An 18,656-nucleotide genomic window follows, 5' to 3' on the forward strand; every position below is an offset into this window, starting at 1 on the left:
GGGGAGTGCCCTGACACGCAGGCGGAGCTGGAAAATGTTGTAGTAGTGCAGGAGAGAGAGCACACAAAGACCAAAGGAGCAGGACAGAAAAACCTTACGGCACCTCACTTTCAACCTGCAAACACAACCACATACAAAAAAAATCTTGGCAACTCCTTAAAGGAGTAGTAAAGGGAAAAATCATGTTTTAATGATGTATCATAGCTCTGTTTTAAGGTTACTTATGATCATATACAATGGTTCAGATAAAAAAAAGTTGACAAAACTAGCACTTTTAAGAAAGTCTGATAATTGCTCTACCACCGTTTTGGTCATACAATGGATGTGGGTGGGCACCATGAAAAATCATTCAAAAAAACATGTTAAACTGTCAATTTCAAAGACAAGAAACTCACCGAGGTGTTAGTTGCCGTTCTGACATATAATTCGCCATAAAGTAAGATTCTAGTTCATCTCGAAAGGCTTTTTTAAATATTTAGCATAGAACTATTTAGTCGCAGCACATACGTGTGTAAACGTCTGCAAACTAGGTAGCCTAGCAACATAAACAATAACAATAGCTACCGTAAGTAGTTCCGCTTCCTGAATCCCCTCTGCGGATTGATCTACACATCTACAATGGTCGCGTCAATACAAGTCAATGGATTTCATAAAATGATCAATAAAACCCTACAGGATTCATACTTCGCGGCGAATTTGATGTCAGAACACCAACGAACACCAATTACCCCCTCGGTGAGCTTCTTGTCTTTGAAACCGAGAGTTTAACATGTTTTTGAATGATTTTTCACGGTGCCCACCCACATCCATTGTATGACCTAAACGGTGGTAGAGCAATTATCAACTTTCTCAAAAGTGCTAGTTTTGTCAACTTTTTGATTTGAACCATTGTATATGATCAGAAGTAACCTTAAAACAGGGCTAAACATGATTTTCCATTTACTACTCCTTTAAACATGTTGGGGGTAACAATTTGAGTAATATGATAATAGCATCCAGGGGCGAGGGTCCTGGGGGGGTCAGGGGGGACATCCCCCTCCCCAATATTTGAGATCATTAAAATTGTCCCCCCCAATATTTAGATTGGGGTAGTGGCATTCAAATGACCATACAGGAAGATGTCCCCCCCCCAAAAAAAAATTCTATGTAAATGTCCCCCCCAAAGATGGATACAGATCCCCGCCACTGATAGCATCTATCTTTCATTCCAAGTAATGAATGCACTATTTTCAGAATTATTCCTTCACTGCCGTCCGGTCCCACGGCTTTCCTGATGTTAACCTGTTTAAACACCCTTCTGACATGTTCAGAGAGAGGGAGCACTCTCTCCTCCCTTCCGCTGTCCTCCGCCCTCGGGTGCGACAGCTGTCCGGCCGGTGTTGGTCTCAAAGCGAGCATAGAAAGTTTCGAGGCTGTTCAGGAGAGCAGCATCTGCACCTCCTGAGGAGGATGGAGATCCCTTATAGCCAGTCATGGTGTTTAGTCCTTCTGACGTCCCTGTGTTTGAATTTCAATTCCATCTCCACCACCGCTGAGAGACTGAACATGACCTGAATGTATGTATCGGACGCACCGTACTCACACATCACGCCGCACACACATATACACACACACACACACACTCACCTAAACATTACACTCTGCATTCTCACTGTATACACACTGACTGCACTACGTTTGTACATTGTTCTTTTCTTTAGCTTATCTTTTTTTTTGCACTAGCTTTTTGTACTCGGCCCTTTGCACTGTCCTGTCTTTACACTGTCCTGTCTCGTTCCTGCACCCTGTCCAATGTTGTCTCAACGTTATGCATCTCGCCGGAAAACAAATTCCTAGTACATTGTAAAACTGCATTCTGAGGTAACTTTAGGCAGGAATGTATATAGGCCTCTAGTTAATTCTACATTTTCCAGTAGCATGCTGTTAAATGTTTAGTGTGTTTTATAATGCTTTGTGTCCTATAATGTGTTACTATGATATAGCTACTGTACAGTAGCATATAGTTTCCTACCATTCAAGTAAAATATTTATTTTGTATGTGTCATGTTTCTTATGATTCAGTAGCAATGCTATATATATATATATATATATATATATATATATATATATATATATATATATATATATATATATATCTGTGTCTTGTAATATGTTTCTATAATATAGCTAACACAGTACTCAACATTTTCCAGGAGCTTACTCAATCATCTCGTCGAGAGGTCAGGAAATAATTTTTATCGTTCTCCTATGTTGGCTCAAATGGATGAACTTGGGTTTTTTCTTCCCTCTGGAAAATGAATGTCAGGATCAGTACTGTATGCTGTATATGTACCCCTCCATCTCTTTTTTCTGTAATATGCATTATGTTGCTTTTGTGCTTGAAATATAAAGTTTGATTGATACTAGCCCTCACAACACCACATCTACTAACACTGGCATTTTTAGAGAGAGCTAGAGGGAGAGAGAAAAAGAGAAAGAGTGAGAGAATGAGGGAGATGAAGCATACCTTCTTTGAATGTATCGTCTGTCCATAATGATCCTATGGGAGTCAGTTCTCTGGCTAGTCCTCTGGCTGGGTCAGATCACTCTGGTCTGTCTGAAAAGGTGCTACGGAAGGACCTATTGGATGCAACAAAGGGTGAGACTTACCTAACTGGTTTTTCCAGGTAGGGAGAGGGCTGGGTAGGAGGGAGAGAAATGTAGGGAGGAGAGAGTATAGGCTACTGACTAAATAATAATTCTATAGTTCTGAATAAAATTCAACCATTTAATTCAGAACTATAGCCTATCGCGGACGATTTTGTAAATACTAAAATGATAAGAATGATCGGTAAATAAATGATTGAATGTATACTGTGTGTTTTTTGTGAATATATATATGTAGTAACCGTTGTAGAGAAGCAATTGACCACGAGAGGCAGTGGGTTACAGGGGATTTTACCACAGCTACAGGTTTTAGGCCTAACAACGCCCCGTAGCTGTGGTAAAATCCTGTGTAACTCACTGCCTCTCGTGGTCAATTGCTTAAAGGAGTAGTAAAGGGAAAATGCATGTTTAGCCCTGTTTTAAGGCTACTTATGATCATATACAATGGTTCAGATCAAAACGTTGACAAAACTAGCACTTTTGAGAAAGTCTGATAATTGCTCTACCACCGTTTTGGTCATACAATGGATGTGGGAGGGCACGTTGAAAAATCATTCAAAAAAACATCTTAAACTCTCAATTTCAAAGACAAGAAACTCACAGAGGTGTTAGTTGGCGTTCTGACATATAATTCGCCATAAAGTAAGATTCTAGTTCATCTGGAAAAGCTTTTTTAAATATTTAGCATAGAACTATTTAGTCGCAGCAGATACGTGTGTAAACTTCCGCAAACTATGTAGCCTAGCAACATAAACAATAACAATAGCTACCGTAAGTAATTCCGCTTCCTGAATCCCCTCTGCGGATTGATCTACACATCTACAACGGTCGAGTCAATACAAGTCAATGGATTTCATAAAATGATCAATAAAACTCTACAGGATTCATACTTTGCGGCGAATTTGATGTCAGAACACCAACGACACCAATTACCCCCTCGGTGAGCTTCTTGTCTTTGAAATCGAGAGTTTAACATGTTTTTGAATGATTTTTCAAGGTGCCCATCCACATTCATTGTATAACCTAAACGGTGGTAGAGCAATTATCAGACTTTCTCAAAAGTGCTAGTTTTGTCAACGTTTTGATCTGAACCATTGTATATGATCATAAGTAGCCTTAAAACAGGGCTAAACATGCATTTCCCCTTTACTACTCCTTTAATTCTGCAACTACGGTCACCTTTGACTCTCCCAAATGAAAAATAAAAACTATACATTTTTATTTCAACCATCGGAGTCTGTAATAGCCTACTTATAAACAGGTAGGCTACACGTAACTGCACAGTTGTTAAGATTTTCATCTAAGATCAGTTTTACATGCAGCGAGCCTACCCAGCTGGCATTTCAACGTTGATTCACGGGTGATTCAACGTCATGTGACTATGTGAATCAACGTTGGATTAGGTTTTGATTTTGAAAGGTGAATTAACGTTGATATTGCGACGTTGTTCCAACATCTTACTCTTCAACATGGGTGAATTAAGGTCTTACAATCACTGCTGAAAATGTGTTGAATTTGAAAGGTGAATCAATTTTGAAATTCCAACTTTGTTTCAACGGCTTACTTTTCAACATGTTTAAATTAAGGTATTTGAGTCAACTTTGCATCACTGTTGAAACTGCAACTTTGTTTCAAATTCTTACTTTTCAATCATGTAGCCACAGAGAACAAAGGCGTTTACTTTTTACAATTTTATTTTACATTAGAATCAAGATGCACATGTAGGCCTACAACAGCAGTGAATGGAGTTGCAGCACTGCAGCAACATCAATCCAACAATAATGTGAAAAATAAGTGTTTGTGGCACTGGCATGCACACACACACAAACACATTTTGTGACATACTTCTATACAGCAATGCTACAGAAAAAGGCATTCACAGTCAATCTGCCGGCTGGTAACAGCTTTTAGCTTTCTACAACCTCTGCAGCACAATACAACCCAGGATGTAGCCTATGTTAAAACGTAAAAGCAAAACCAACTTAGTTAGCAAGCTAAACAATATATTAACCTTACAATCTAGTAGCAGCAAAAGTTGGACAACAAGGGAATGACTGGGACATTGCTCAGCTTGTATATAAGTAGATAGCCTACTATACGTCCAGCTAGTGCGAGACAAACATTACACACGATGCACCGCACCAAAATTTCCAAAGAAACTACGGTGTCCATAATAGGACATCCTTGGAAAATCTCATTCTTTGTGCAAGCGCAAAATAAGGATTTGTGACCAATAAAATGTATTTATTGCAAAGATATATGAAGCGAAACCTTTGTTGGGCCACTTTTTACCAATATTGTGCATTTAAGGGCTATAAGGCAGGTTGAAGACATCATGTTGACGTTGTTGTACATCAACGTACAGATCTTCAACAGAATTTCAACGTTGATTCATGAGTATTTTATCAACCTTTTTCAACCATTGACCATTCAATATTGTTTCAAGGTTGAAACGACGACTGACATTAATCCAACTATATTTCAAAGTTGAAGGTCGGTCGTGTGCCAGCCGGGTAGGCCTACCTAAAGCTGCTGCGGTAAGGACGTTGCGGTAATGACAGTTTGACTCATATTGCAGATAACTGGTATGGTGGTCTGCGAGGTTAGCTTCGCATCTACATAGACTATACATGAATTCAATAGTAATATTAATTTATTTTAAATATATATAGTTCAAAATACACAATTAGTAAGCTGTAGCCTATGGTAAGGACACAATAAATACTTCCAAAGAAAATATTCTTATTTTTAAGATTAACTTATTTTTCTTGGTCTTGACATAGTGTGTGTGGGTGACCCAACCATGTGCTTACTTGCTAACTTCTGTTTTCTTAGCAATTGGTTGTGTTTGGCTTTTTAATTTTTTGTTACTTTGTCATTTGTTCAGTGTTGTGGTAAGGACAAAGAAGTGTGCGACAGGCACATTTAGATGAAAAAAATCCAATAAATGATCAGTAAACAAAAAAGGTGTAAAGCAATATGTATATGAAACAATTTCATTTTAAATAATGTCATATTGTAATTGAATTAGCTTATTGAGAAATTGAGACTCCAGTTGTGGGACATGACTAAATGTGGCGTTTGGTCCCATAAAATGCTTCATAAATGTTATTAAATCGCATTTTGTAGTAATATTTTTTATGTTAATATGTGTAATAACACTGTGTAGTCTATATATTTATCAAGCATAACATTTTAACATGAATCCAAGACTTCACTGCTGGGACTTAAAGTGCCTGTCGTTGCAGAAACACCAAATATCAAGACTGTTTATATGCAATGCAAAAATATGCAATGAATGTCTTAAATTGTGTGTGTGGTTGTTATCATTGTTGTGATGTTTCAACACCTACCATTCATGCGTTCTGAGCAGAGTAAGTGTCCGATGCGTTTAGAGTGGTCGATTAGTGGTCAACTGTGTCAATTGGTTTCTAAGGGCTACGTTGACGTAGACAGGCAGTTTCGCGGTTATCAGAGGAACCCAAGCTGTCAAAAAGATAAGAAACTTTTTCCTTCAGCTTTTCTCCAACAGCACCCATCTGCAGACTTGCAGAACGTATGTAGGCTAGGCCTACACATGTGAGCAGTGTGTGTTGCCTCAACTTTAGTGAAGTTGCTTTGGGCTAGGTAGCTAATATTAGCTAGTATAGTATATATAGCTAGAGTTGTGGCTTGATGGGAATACACCTACAGCCTGTGTAGAAGGCTAGTTCCCATGAATGAAGAAACCGGTCAAACCCTAACCCTAATGCTTAAAAGTGACTAAAAAGCAATTGTAGCGCCCACCGTGGCCAAATAGGGTCACTTGGGTAGGGTAGGGTTGGGTATTTTTGTGCATGGCTGTAAGCCAGCGCACCAAGGTAAGCAAATGTCCGGTTGTCACTCCCTCCCTCCGTCCTGTTGTTGACCTGCAGTTCTATATTGCTACCACAAGAGGCAGTGGTCCCAGAACATCAAAACAAAAACACTATGACACCGCACATTTTCCAGATCCTCGGTGGTTTAGTTATGACTACTGTTCAGCGGGCTACACTGTCCCCGACTGACTCTGACCCGCGGAGTCTCGCCACCACGCCATGCACCCCACAACTCAGCCCCTGAGAGGGCTAGAGACAGACTTGTCTTCACCAGTGGGGGCAGGTGGGTAGCCCAGAGAGGGGTCCACAGCCCCCGACCCAATATGACACGAGGGAGCGGAGTCTTGCCACCACGCCACTGTCCACGCCACGGACCCCACACATCAGCCCCTGAGAGGGCTAGAGAAGCACAGTCTTCACCGGTGGGGGCAGATGGGTAGCCTGGAGAGGGCTCCACTGCCCCCGACCCAATATGAACCAAGGGGGCAGAGTCTTGCCACCACGCCACGGACCTCACAACTCAGCCCTTGAGTGGGCTAGAGACTCACGGTCTTCACTGGTGGGGGCAGGTGGGTGGCCCGGAGAGAGGTACACTGTCCACGACCAGCTCTGACCCGAGGGGGTGGAGTCTCGCCATCACTCCACTATCCATGCCATGAACTCCACAACTGAGCCCCTGAGCGGGCTAGAGACACACGGTTTTCACCAGTGGGTGTATGGAGATTGCCCGGAAGTAACTGCACTACACCAGAACCGCTCTGAACCGAGGGGGTGGAGTCTCGCCACCACATCACTATCCACGCTACAGACCCCACAACTCAGCCCGTGAGTGGTCTGGTGGGTGCATGGAGATTGCCCGGAGGGCTCTGCACTGCCCCTGACCCATTCTGTCCCAAGGGGGCGGAGTCTCACCACCACTCCACTATCCATGCCACGGACCCCGTGGATCGGGGCCGGGTGTTTTGAGGAGGAAGAGGAAGGATACAAATACATGAGGGTCTCTGTCCGGACCCTAATTATTAAAGACTTCTTAAATTAAAAATATCTTTAAAATCATGTGTCTGAAATCCAAACAGTACAATGCCTCATCATGCATGGGACTGAGTTCTTCTTCCTAGGAAGAAGTCTGATTCAGAATATTGAGAAATACTAGAGGGATTGGCAGCTCAGTCTGCCTAATGACTGTCATGGCTTTTTATATAGGCCTACTAAACAGACCTGCCTCTAGGGCTCATAGGGGGGCATATGAACTGCATGAGGGGACACAATTATTATTAACTATTTTTGATAATACGATATGCTATTGTATTTGTGCAGCACTGACACATACACTGAGCTCTTTCATTCTCCCTCTGACTGATAGCATGTTGAACTTCTGGTTGTGCAACATATTATGCTGATGCCCAGAGAAAATGTTTCTAGTGTTGAAAAGTTTTTCACACGTTGCGGTGGATGTTATCTAAGTTAGGGCGGGATAGGCCCATAAGGGGTGATGAATCAGTATGGCCTGGAGTGCACAGCTCAGCTTGTCTCCCAACTGAAATTACATGTGCGGTAACCACTAGCCTACATTTGCGCAACTTCCTTTTTCAGTACAGCGGCCGTCAAACACAAACATGTCTTCCCTGCACTGGCTTCCAGTCCACTTCAGGATTGATATAAAGATTTTGTTATCTGCTTTTAAGGTTTTGAACAGCCTGGCTCCTCTATATTTAGCTGAACTCCAGGTCCATAACCAGACTAGAGCACCCAGGTCAAGCAATCAGCTGCTCCTGGATGTCCCTAAATCCAGGCTCAAAACCAGTAGTCAGACGGCTTAGGATCAGATTTGAGAAGGATGGGGACACGCCGGACAAAAGCACCACATTTTTTCCACAGGTTCTCTATCACCATAGCTTTCAATATTTGATAGGAGCCATGTCATCAAGATGGCGTATGGTGGCCATCTTGGATTTTAAAGATGGCGACTATGTAAAATCTATAAGTGCCAATATCTCGGGTTCCAAGCCACCTAGAAGGTCAATTTTGGTGTCGAAATATACATTTTCTGGGTCAAGGAATGCATTAAAGCTAATTAGAATGTCACACTTATTTGTGCCAAAATCAAAGAAATGTGTTCATTCTAGCAATGAATTTACATAATAATTTTCCACTCGGTTAGCGGTCAGACACAAGGATAACATGCATTAATTGGATTGAAATTTATCAACAAATAATCAAATTATCTCACATTTACAGCTGCAAAGCTCTGTGCAATTCCACTGTGCCTTCTTGCAACTGCACCTTGCACCACACCCACTCAAGCTTTTGCAGCTGCATTTCACCAGTTCGCTGTAGGCTTTTGAAGCCATGGGGAGAGTGCTCCACACAGGAAGCCAGACCTGGTTCTCTCCATCCAAGGTCCGTCCCCATCCTGCTGGACTGGGTGTCGGCTGCTGGGCCAGGTCAGACGTCGCCCAGATCCTAGACTGGTAGGCAACTCGCTTCACGTGCTGCACCAGTGAGTCTTGCGTTGGTGGAATGTGTTCCATTGTTTTGTTCTTCTGGCAGAACAACTCTCGCCGTGCTTTATCACCACATTCCAAATCACTTGTCTCCTACCCACATGGTAACTATGTGGGTAGGAGGAGATTTGGAAGGCAAGAGTTGTTGCACGGCAAGAGTTGTTCTGCCAGAAGAACAAAACAAAGGAGTGGCTTTGGGACAGGTCTTGGGACAGGTCTTGAGTGGCTCAGCCAGAGCCCAGACTTGAACCCGATTGAATATCTCTGGAGAGACCTGAAAATGGCTGTGCACCGACACTCCCCATCCAACCTGATGGAGCTTGAGAGGATCTGCAGAGACGAATGGGAGAAACTGACCAAAAATAGGCGTGCTAAGCTTGTAGCATCATACTCAAGAAGACTTGAGGCTGTAATTGCTGCCAAAAGTGCTTCAACAAAGTATGGAGTAAAGCGTGCAAGTACATACAGTATGCACATGTGATACATATTTTTCATAAATATGCAAAAGTTTACTTTGTCATTATGGGGTACTTTGTGTAGAATTTTGAGGAAAAAATGAATTTAATCAATTTTTGAATAAGGCTGTAACATAAGATGTAGACAAGGTGAAGGGATATGAATACTTTTCAGATGCACCCTTTCTTCCGTGGGATCTCTCATCATAGGCCTTGGCCATGAGTCCTCTCTCTCTCTCTCTCTCTCTCTCTCTCTCTAACACAACACACACAGACACACACACACATATTTCACATCACAATGGTAAAGCAGGGTAAGATCTAAACCTTTAATTAGTGTGCCTTGTAGTTGATTTAACTCATTTGCAATGTAATAACATTTAATTTAACATGTAATTTAACATAATTTGACGATTCTTGCTCTTCTTTAACCCATAATCAACAAGTCTTTTCACAGTAGAATGAAGTCAGATAATCGAGATTTTGGGAATATTAATACACTGTGCAGTGGAGCTTTCCTTCACCTTGTTTTGGTTCTATTACTGATATAAAAACCCTTAATCCAGGCTTAATCCAGTCGAGATAATCCAGCCACAGTTTCAAAAACAACATAAAACACATACAGAATTATCTCAGGAAATAATCTGATAAATGTATGACTATTTATCAACTGATTAATTTCAATCAAAACATATCACAATAAACCATGTTCCCAAAGTCCACAGAGATCACATATTGTTACATATTTATGTAACTTAGTAATTTTCTCACATCTCCCATTACTCTTCAATATTGTTTTTCAACCTAAATATGAAAAAGGCTCCCGATTCAGAAAACACTTCTAGCACCAACAAAACACCTAGGAATGATCACTATATATACCTTTATGTCATACAATGCAATAAATCATTTTTTATTCCATATCATTGATATTCTGTTGTCTGTTTATCTAAAAACATAAGATCCTTGTATTGTATTCATATTTTCAGGCTTCTATTCCACAAAAAAATGTTTTGATATATTTATCATGCACTCACTAATGTTGACTATAACCTGCATAAATATGTATGAACAAATACACTCACATGGACTAAATCAGCCGCAGAGAGAAAGACAGACAGACTCACACACACACACACACACACACACACACACACAGAACATGAGGAAACAACGGTGAGTAAGATCATTATTGTTTGCTCTAACAACTGGCTGGTATTAGCATGTTGGTTATGGTGAGAGGCATAAGAACAGCTCTGATCAACTCTCTGTTGGTCTTGTCTGCTACGGCATCTTAGCAGCACAAAAGGCTTCAGTACTTCTGCCCTCCTCCTCCTCCTCAGTACTAGTACTCCTCCTCCTCCTCCTCAACACTGGTACTCCTCCTCCTCAGTACTGGTACTGCTCCTCCTCAGTACTGGTTCTGCTCCTCCTCCTCCTCCTCAGTACTAGTACTCCTCCTCCTCAATGCTGGTACTCCTCCTCTTCAGTACTGGTACTGCTCCTCCTCAGTACTAGTACTCCTCCTCCTCCTCAGTACTGGTACTCCGCCTCCTCCTCCCCATCCTCCTCAGTACTGATACTCCTCCTCCTCCCCATCCTCCTCTTCTCCTTCTCAGTACTGGTACTCCTCCTCCTCCTCCTCCTCCTCAGTACTGGTACTCCTCCTCCTCCTCCTCCTCAGTACTGGTACTCCTCCTCCTCCCCATCCTCCTCAGTACTGATACTCCTCCTCCTCCCCATCCTCCTCTTCTCCTTCTCAGTACTCCTGCCCCTGGTACCCCGAGGAGCCATCATTGGAAGGCTCAGTGTTGTGGGGGGTGTCCATGTCAGGGGTGTAGCCTGGAAAGTCTGTTTCCCCACTGTGTACAAGGCTGGGATCCTGGCTGGGGTCTGCGTACTCCTGGGAGAACAGGGAGGAGTCGGCCCCTAGCTTGTACTTCTGGAACCCCAGGAAAGCCTGAGCAGCCTGGGGGAGCACAATGCGCACACAGACAGACAGACAGACAGAAATAAACCCACATATAGGGTGTAGGGTATAACCTATAGGTGATAGGATGTAGGGTACAGGCTGTAGGTTACAGGATGTAGGTTACAGGATGTAGGGTACAGGATGTAGGGTACAGGATGTAGGTTACAGGATGTAGGGTACAGGATGTAGGGTACAGGATGTAGGTTACAGGATGTAGGGTACAGGATGTAGGGTACAGGATGTAGGTTACCCACCCAAGTGAAGATGGAGAAGAAAGAGAATGTGATGGCGGCTCGCGCAGCATCTCCACCCTCGTTTAAGGGGTTGTCCTCTTCATCGGCAGCCTGCCACTGGTTGGTCAGGAAACAGAACCCCACAAACCAGACGAAAGACCAGAAGGCTGAGAGAGAGAGAGAGAGAGAGAGAGAGGGAGAGAGAGGGAGAGAGAGAGAGAGAGAGAGAGGGAGAGAGAGAGAGAGAGAGAGAGAGAGGGAGGATGAGAGAGTCTCTCAAGAGGGCGAGGTGGGATGACATTTCCTGCATTCTACAAATTAGAGAAAACTGAGGGCCTGTAGAGACCACACGAATTCAGGACGATTTTGGGGCGATTTTTTATCGCCGACAAAATGTCCAGCGTCGGGCCCGATTTTGAACATCGGGAACGACGAAAAGCCTTGTAGTGTGACATAATCGAAGATCAGTGATTTGCCATTTATTGCTTAACTCATGAACAGTAATTCCCTTTGTGGGCTTGGTGGAAGACTTGTCAACTTGTAACACACACCCGACAGGTCTGTCCACCCAGCTAAATGACCACCCCTAGCATGACTGTAAAACCATCAGTATACTGTATAACACTCAACGTGCGGCTACACACACACACAGAACCAGCTCTGTGGCCTTGTGGTCTCCCCTAAGATGGCTGTCCTCGTCGCCAGCCCTAACACAGGAACGTCTCCCCTAAGATGGCTGTCCTCGCCGCCAGCCCTAACACAGGAACGTCTCCCCTAAGATGGCTGTCCTCGCTACCGTCAGCCCTAACACAGGAACGTCTCCCCTAAGATGGCTGCCCAACGCCGGCAGCCCTGAGCGGCTACGAACAGTATCAACTGTAGGCTTGATGAGGCAGATATAGCCTAGTTGTGGTAGCCTACATATCATGGTTTCGACAGTCAAACGATAACTCAAAACTCAAAGATAGTGAAGGGGAGTCAGAATCTGCCGGGGAGTCTGAATTATATGGCACAACACCCCGCCACCATCATTTAGAGTATAAATAAAGCTTGAATACAGTGCTTCTTCCATGACTGACAATTTCTTGACTGAACTACCTGAACTCACGCAATGAAAGAATGTTGTGAAAGACAGCATACGATGATTTGTCACGGTCATTTGTGTAGTGTTGCCAGTGTCCCGGCCCCGACACTGCAAGAATTTATGCAACTGTGATCGCCTAATTTGACATGGTGACCATTGTGAAAGACCAAAAAAATGTGTATTCTGCACAGGCCCTAAGTGATCATCTTAAGAAGGTGGTTTAAATCTCAGCAGTTCATCCCCTCCTAATACTGTACCCCCGGGCCTAACCCTAGCCTTCACCTGAGAGGTCAGGATGAGGGTCAGGGGTCATACTGTAGGTCAGGGTCCTACCTGACACCCCGATGTCAGCCAGCACGGCCTTCTTGCGATCCTTCACGCTGCTGATCTGGGGGAAGTAGACGTCGAGTGCCAGGAAGGCGACGCAGCTGAGGAAGGCCAGGGCTCCCATGGCAACCCCAAACCTGCAGGCGTTCTGGTTCCTGTTGAAGATGCAGAACTCCTCAAACTGACCCGGCCGGTTCACGTAGCCCTCGTTAGTTATACATCCAAAGACCACAATGGAAAAGAGCTGAGAAGAGGAGAAAGACAAGACATGAACGTACACACAGACATACACCAGCCCACTTTAGGCCTGGGCCATAGCAAACACACACCAGTATTTGCCATGTCTCTCCTATGATGCTTTTTTAGCCTCTCTTATTCTGAAATGTAATTTAATGTAATGTATTGCTTTATAAATGTTCTTAGCCGGTAGACAAACATACTCCAGGAGCTTGCTCGATCGCCTTGTTGAGAGGGGTCAGGGAAGAATTTTTACAGCTCACTTATCTGGCCCCCGGGTGATTACTGTTTTTTTGCTTCCCTCTGGAATATGTAGAGAGTGGGTCGTATGCCCACCTCCCTTGTTCTCTGTAAAGCGCATTGTGTTGCCTCTGGGTATGAAATGCGCTATACAAATAAAGCTTTGATTGATTGATTGATTGATGAACAGGGGATGAGAGAGAATGAGGGGTAGACTGTGAGAGAGAAAGAACAGTGTGGAGAGGAAGAGAGGGAGGGAAGACACTGAGACATGGTCCAAATGTCTCACCCAACCAAAGAAAACATACAGTAATACTAGCATCTCCTTTAACATGGCCTGTTACATCCCTCTATGGCCTGGTGGATCAATACCGGCTATGTCAGTTTGCATATCTGCAGTCCTGTTCACTATCTTAATATTTCTCCTTCATAGGAAATATTCTGTGAGGCATACAGGCAGATAGACAGACAGGTGGATAGACATGCATGCAGGCAGGCAGGTAAACAGACAGACAGGCAGATAGACATGCAAGCAGAGAGGCAGACAAGCAGATTGACAGACAGGCAGATATACAGATAGACAGAAGTGTAGTTAACGCCTCACTATGGGCTACCTATAACAAGCTGAAACACAGACAGACAGACAGACAAACAGACAGACAGACAGACAGACAGACAGACAGATAGATAGATAGATAGATAGATAGATAGATAGATAGATAGATACTTTAACAATCCCCATGTGGGGAAGTTGGGACTTCATGAACAACACCAAAGGTTGAGTAGGCTAGAGGCTACACCTTGAGACGATTAGCATCTTAACCCTCACCCTAATCCCTCCACGCACGAGAAGGGTTTCTAAAAATAGCGTTTGATAGAACTAAAGCCTGTGTGAAAACTAACCCTAACCCACGAATGGAAATACAATCAGTCTAGGTGCGTGAGAGATCAAAGGTATTAGGGATTTACTATATTATATAATATATTGGGATTTATTATATTAATCCCATATGGGTTGAATCTATGGAAGTCTTAGTTAAAAGAGAAGAGAGAGGGCATGCCAGTCAAACATAACGGTGATTGAATCCTGTATGCAAGCAGTCACTGATGGAAACTCCTTAGACTGGAATATAAAAAGCTATAGTCTCCTGCTTTTTTCTTTCGAATATGCAAACAACCTCAGAATAGACTAGTGCAGAGTGACAATCAAAATCATAATGACTGTGGATTCTTATGGTTAATCTTACCCAGCACACTAGGCGGAGAATAGTTGGTGGTTGTTGGAAGAACGTAAGCGGGTCGAAGGCTCCGCCAGCCTTGCCTGCTCCATACGCTTGCATCCCGTCCATTTCAGCTACGTCTCCAGCCTCCCGTTTTTATTGCCGAGACTGCTGGGAAGGACACGGTCTTGTGCGGTGTGTTGACCTTGGTGATAGTGGTTCCCTAACCCTCTGACCGACTCCCCTTTCCTCACTGCTCGCGCTCTTCCTCACCTCACTAAACCGACGCTCCTCTGTTGTCGTGGTAATCTTGGCGAGTTATCGCAGCCTCCGTCTTCTCGTTGTCCCCTTCGGCTTCACATCTCAAAGGTTGAGAGAAAACACACTTGTTCGCTGACCCTACCCCTACACTGTCAACATAGCCTACAGTATGATGCGTAGGCCTACTCCCGATGCAGGGACTTTAAGCAGAGTTTCGGCGTGTCCATAGCGTCTGAACTATCAGTCAAAGGAATACAGACATATATATGACGTAGGCTACATATGACATGATGAAATAGACAGGCGAAGGACTACAGCGTGTGTTACAGGGGAGAAATTGGATTAACTTTGCTCCATCTGGTCCACCGGGCCGCGTCACAATAGATTTTCTTATATCCTCCCTTCCTCCACTCGTTAAGTACCATTTGTCTCCTACCCCTAACCCAACCCCCGAGAGGAGAGGAGTGGAGGGAATGAGCAAGCGGCATCGTTCACTCACGCTTCATATCCTGCGACAATTGCTGATGATAATGCCAATTCGAGCTCAAGCAGCGAAAAGCTCTGAAACACTCAATCCTGTACTAGTTTTGCTATGGACTGAAAGACATATAACATTTATCATCTGTGAAATATAGATTATATCCGTATCAAAGGTAAGCTAGTGTGAAATTCCAGTGTCTGAATATGATCCACAATTCCTCTATTTAAAATACATTTTTATACTGAGCACAAAATTGTTGCCTGTGCAAGTCTCCATGATTCTTAATAATGTAGAGAGAATGGAAGAACTGGTTGTCCTTTTTAGCCACAAACACAGGCGTATTTATTTCCAACTGACTTAACGTAAAACAGCTCATTTACAGCCGAGCGGCACACACACTCACGCGCATAGCAACCCAAAATCACAGCGTCCATAGCAACTAGTCAACGACCATATAACACTGGACTGGCTGGACGCCCATAACCCCCCCCTCTCTACCCAGGGAACGCTGGGAGTGTAGTTCACTTCCCCCCTGATGCTACCATAATGATTAATTGTCAGCATTTATACTAAGTTGCAATGCATAGTAACTCAATAGTTATCAGTGAAATAGTTGCAAATGACAATCTAATAGGTTTATAGGATAGGATAAAACCAGGCCAGGTCAAGCCTGGCTTTGGGCGGGGCTGGCTTGTTTCTCTTGAGGAGTGGTTAGTAGGGAGGAATCACCTAGCCATGCCACTGAAATAGCTGTGAACTGAAATTACATGAAATAATGTCTGATAAATTAAGATAGTTTTTGTTACCTGGACACATCAGTTCCAATGGTAATCCAGCACAATAAGACCATGATAGCCAGTTAACTCATGACTGTGAATTTTCATCTACCCCTCGGTTTCAAGTCAGCATCTGAAAATCCTTGGTTTGGAGGGCTGTTTCAACGTCCACTAGCCCTCGATATGTCTCCTAGCAATAAGAAGCTGAAAGGAATGGGACACACTACCCTACGCAGGAATGCGCAAAATGTAGAGGTAGGGCTCTGCATTCCCATGCCTGACCAATAGGTGGCGGTAATGCTAGAGATAGAGCGGACGGAGGCGGGAACACAGCCAGATCTACAGCCAGTGGATCTACAGCCGGTGAACATTACAGAGGTGTGTGTGTGTGTGTGTGTGTGTGTGTATGTATGTTTATACAGATTGTATGTATATATTCTATATTTTATCCACTATATGTAGATATTATTTTTTCTACTCTTCTATGTAAATTATTTTATTTTTTTTTGAAAACCTTTATTGCCCCAGAGGGGAATTTGTTTTGCACACATCAAGCATACAGAAAACATTGAAATGTACGCCCCTCACCAACACCACAATGTCACCAACCACCATCATCGTCATCACCATCCTCACCAACATCATCGCATCAACATCATCATCACTGCAACAGGCATCAACAGCTGTTCAACAATTTAATGCTTCTTGGCACAAAAGAAGTGCTGGCTCGTTTTGTCCTTGTTTTGGGCGTTCTAAACCTGCGTCCAGAGGGGAGTAGGGGGAACTCTGAGAAGAGTGGATGGGAAGGATCGTCCAGTATTCGTCTGGCAAGGTTGATGGTATATTGATCAGAGAGCTGAGAGATACTCTGAGTATCTGAGCCAGTGATTTTCCTCCCCGTCTTAGTAACCTTGTCCAGCATGTTTCTGTTCTGGATGGACAGACTTCCACCCCAGCACTGGATGGCGAAGGTCACCACGCTCTGAACGAACGTCAAGCTCTCGTGTGCGTGTCAGCCGCTGAGCAGCGCCACTCACATTACCCTGATATATATTCTTATTCTTATTCTAGAACATTATGAATCACAGCCTCGCAGGAGATGTACCAGTAAATTTTAAACATGCTGTGGTGCAACCGCTGATCAAAAAGCCTAACCTGGACGCCTCTGTCCTTTCCAATTTCAGGCCAATCTCCAAGCTCCCGTTTCTTTCCAAAGTTCTGGAGAAAATTGTACTCGTTCAACTGATGTCGTTTTTGAACACACATGGTATTTTGGAAGTGTTCCAGTCTGGGTATAAAGCGCTGCACAGTACAGAGACTGCACTCCTAAGGATTTTTAATGATATATTTCGGGCTACGGACTCTGGTGACTCTCTTTTTCTTGTACTGTTGGATCTTACTGCCGCTTTCGACACAGTGGATCACAATATTCTGCTCTCCCGCCTGGAGTACTGGGTTGGCATCAAAGGTTCAGCTCTGGAGTTTTTCAGGTCATACCTGTCAGAGAGAAGCTTTTGTGTTAGCCTGGGCGACGCTGTATCCGCCACTGCATCTCTCCCTTGCGGGGTGCCCCAGGGCTCAATTCTTGGACCAATTTTATTTATGTTGTATCTACTCCCCCTAGGATCTATTTTCAGGAAACATGGAGTCTCCTTCCACTGTTATGCAGATGATTGTCAAATCTACCTGCCCTTGAAACAAAACAACCCTGACTCTTTAAAACTGTTGTTGGCATGCCTGGAAGATGTCAAAGCATGGTTAGCTTTAAACTTTTTATGTTTTAATGACAGTAAAACCGAAGTCATGGTGTTTGGTCCCAGCAATGCCCATGTGTTTCCTCCTGCTGATCTAGGCCCTTTTAAACATTTTGTGAAGCCAACTGCCACTAATTTAGGGGTGAAAATTGACTGTGACCTAAAGATGGACAAACAAATTAATGCCGTAGTAGGAAATAGTTTTTTCCAGCTCAGGAGGCTGTCCAAGGTCAAACCTTTTTTATCACGCTGTGTTTTTGAACATGTAATACATGCTTTTATGACTTCTCGTCTCGATTACTGCAATGCTTTGTATGTTGGTGTCAGTCAGGCCTCTCTCTCTCGCCTGCAGTTAGTCCAGAGCGCTGCCGCTCGCCTGCTAACTGGTACACGTAAGCAAGAGCACATTACCCCGGTACTGGCTTCGCTCCACTGGCTTCCTGTGCGTTTTAGGATTGATTTTAAAATCTTGCTGTTTACTTTTAAGTGCCTAAATGGCTTGGCACCCATCTACCTCTCAGAACTGCTGGAACCCTATGCTCCTTCAAGGTCCCTCAGGTCCTCTGATCAGCTTCTCCTGGTTGTCCCCAAATCCAGGCTGAAGCTCAG

The 18,656-nt window shown here is 43.6% G+C and overlaps 1 protein-coding gene across 1 annotated transcript; it reads right to left on the bottom strand.

Moving 5' to 3' along the window:
• Positions 1–11,221: 11,221 nt before the first annotated feature.
• On the bottom strand, positions 11,222–14,904 carry LOC311317390 (synaptogyrin-1-like; the record flags this gene model as incomplete). Its single annotated transcript, XM_084448473.1, has 4 exons — positions 11,222–11,431; positions 11,689–11,834; positions 13,085–13,322; positions 14,803–14,904. 4 exons carry the CDS (start codon positions 14,902–14,904, stop codon positions 11,222–11,224), a joined length of 696 nt encoding a protein of 231 aa, XP_084304599.1.
• Positions 14,905–18,656: the final 3,752 nt, after the last annotated feature.

Source organism: Borostomias antarcticus (assembly GCF_949987555.1).
Source record: "Borostomias antarcticus genome assembly, chromosome: 14".
NCBI lineage: Eukaryota > Metazoa > Chordata > Actinopteri > Stomiiformes > Stomiidae > Borostomias > Borostomias antarcticus.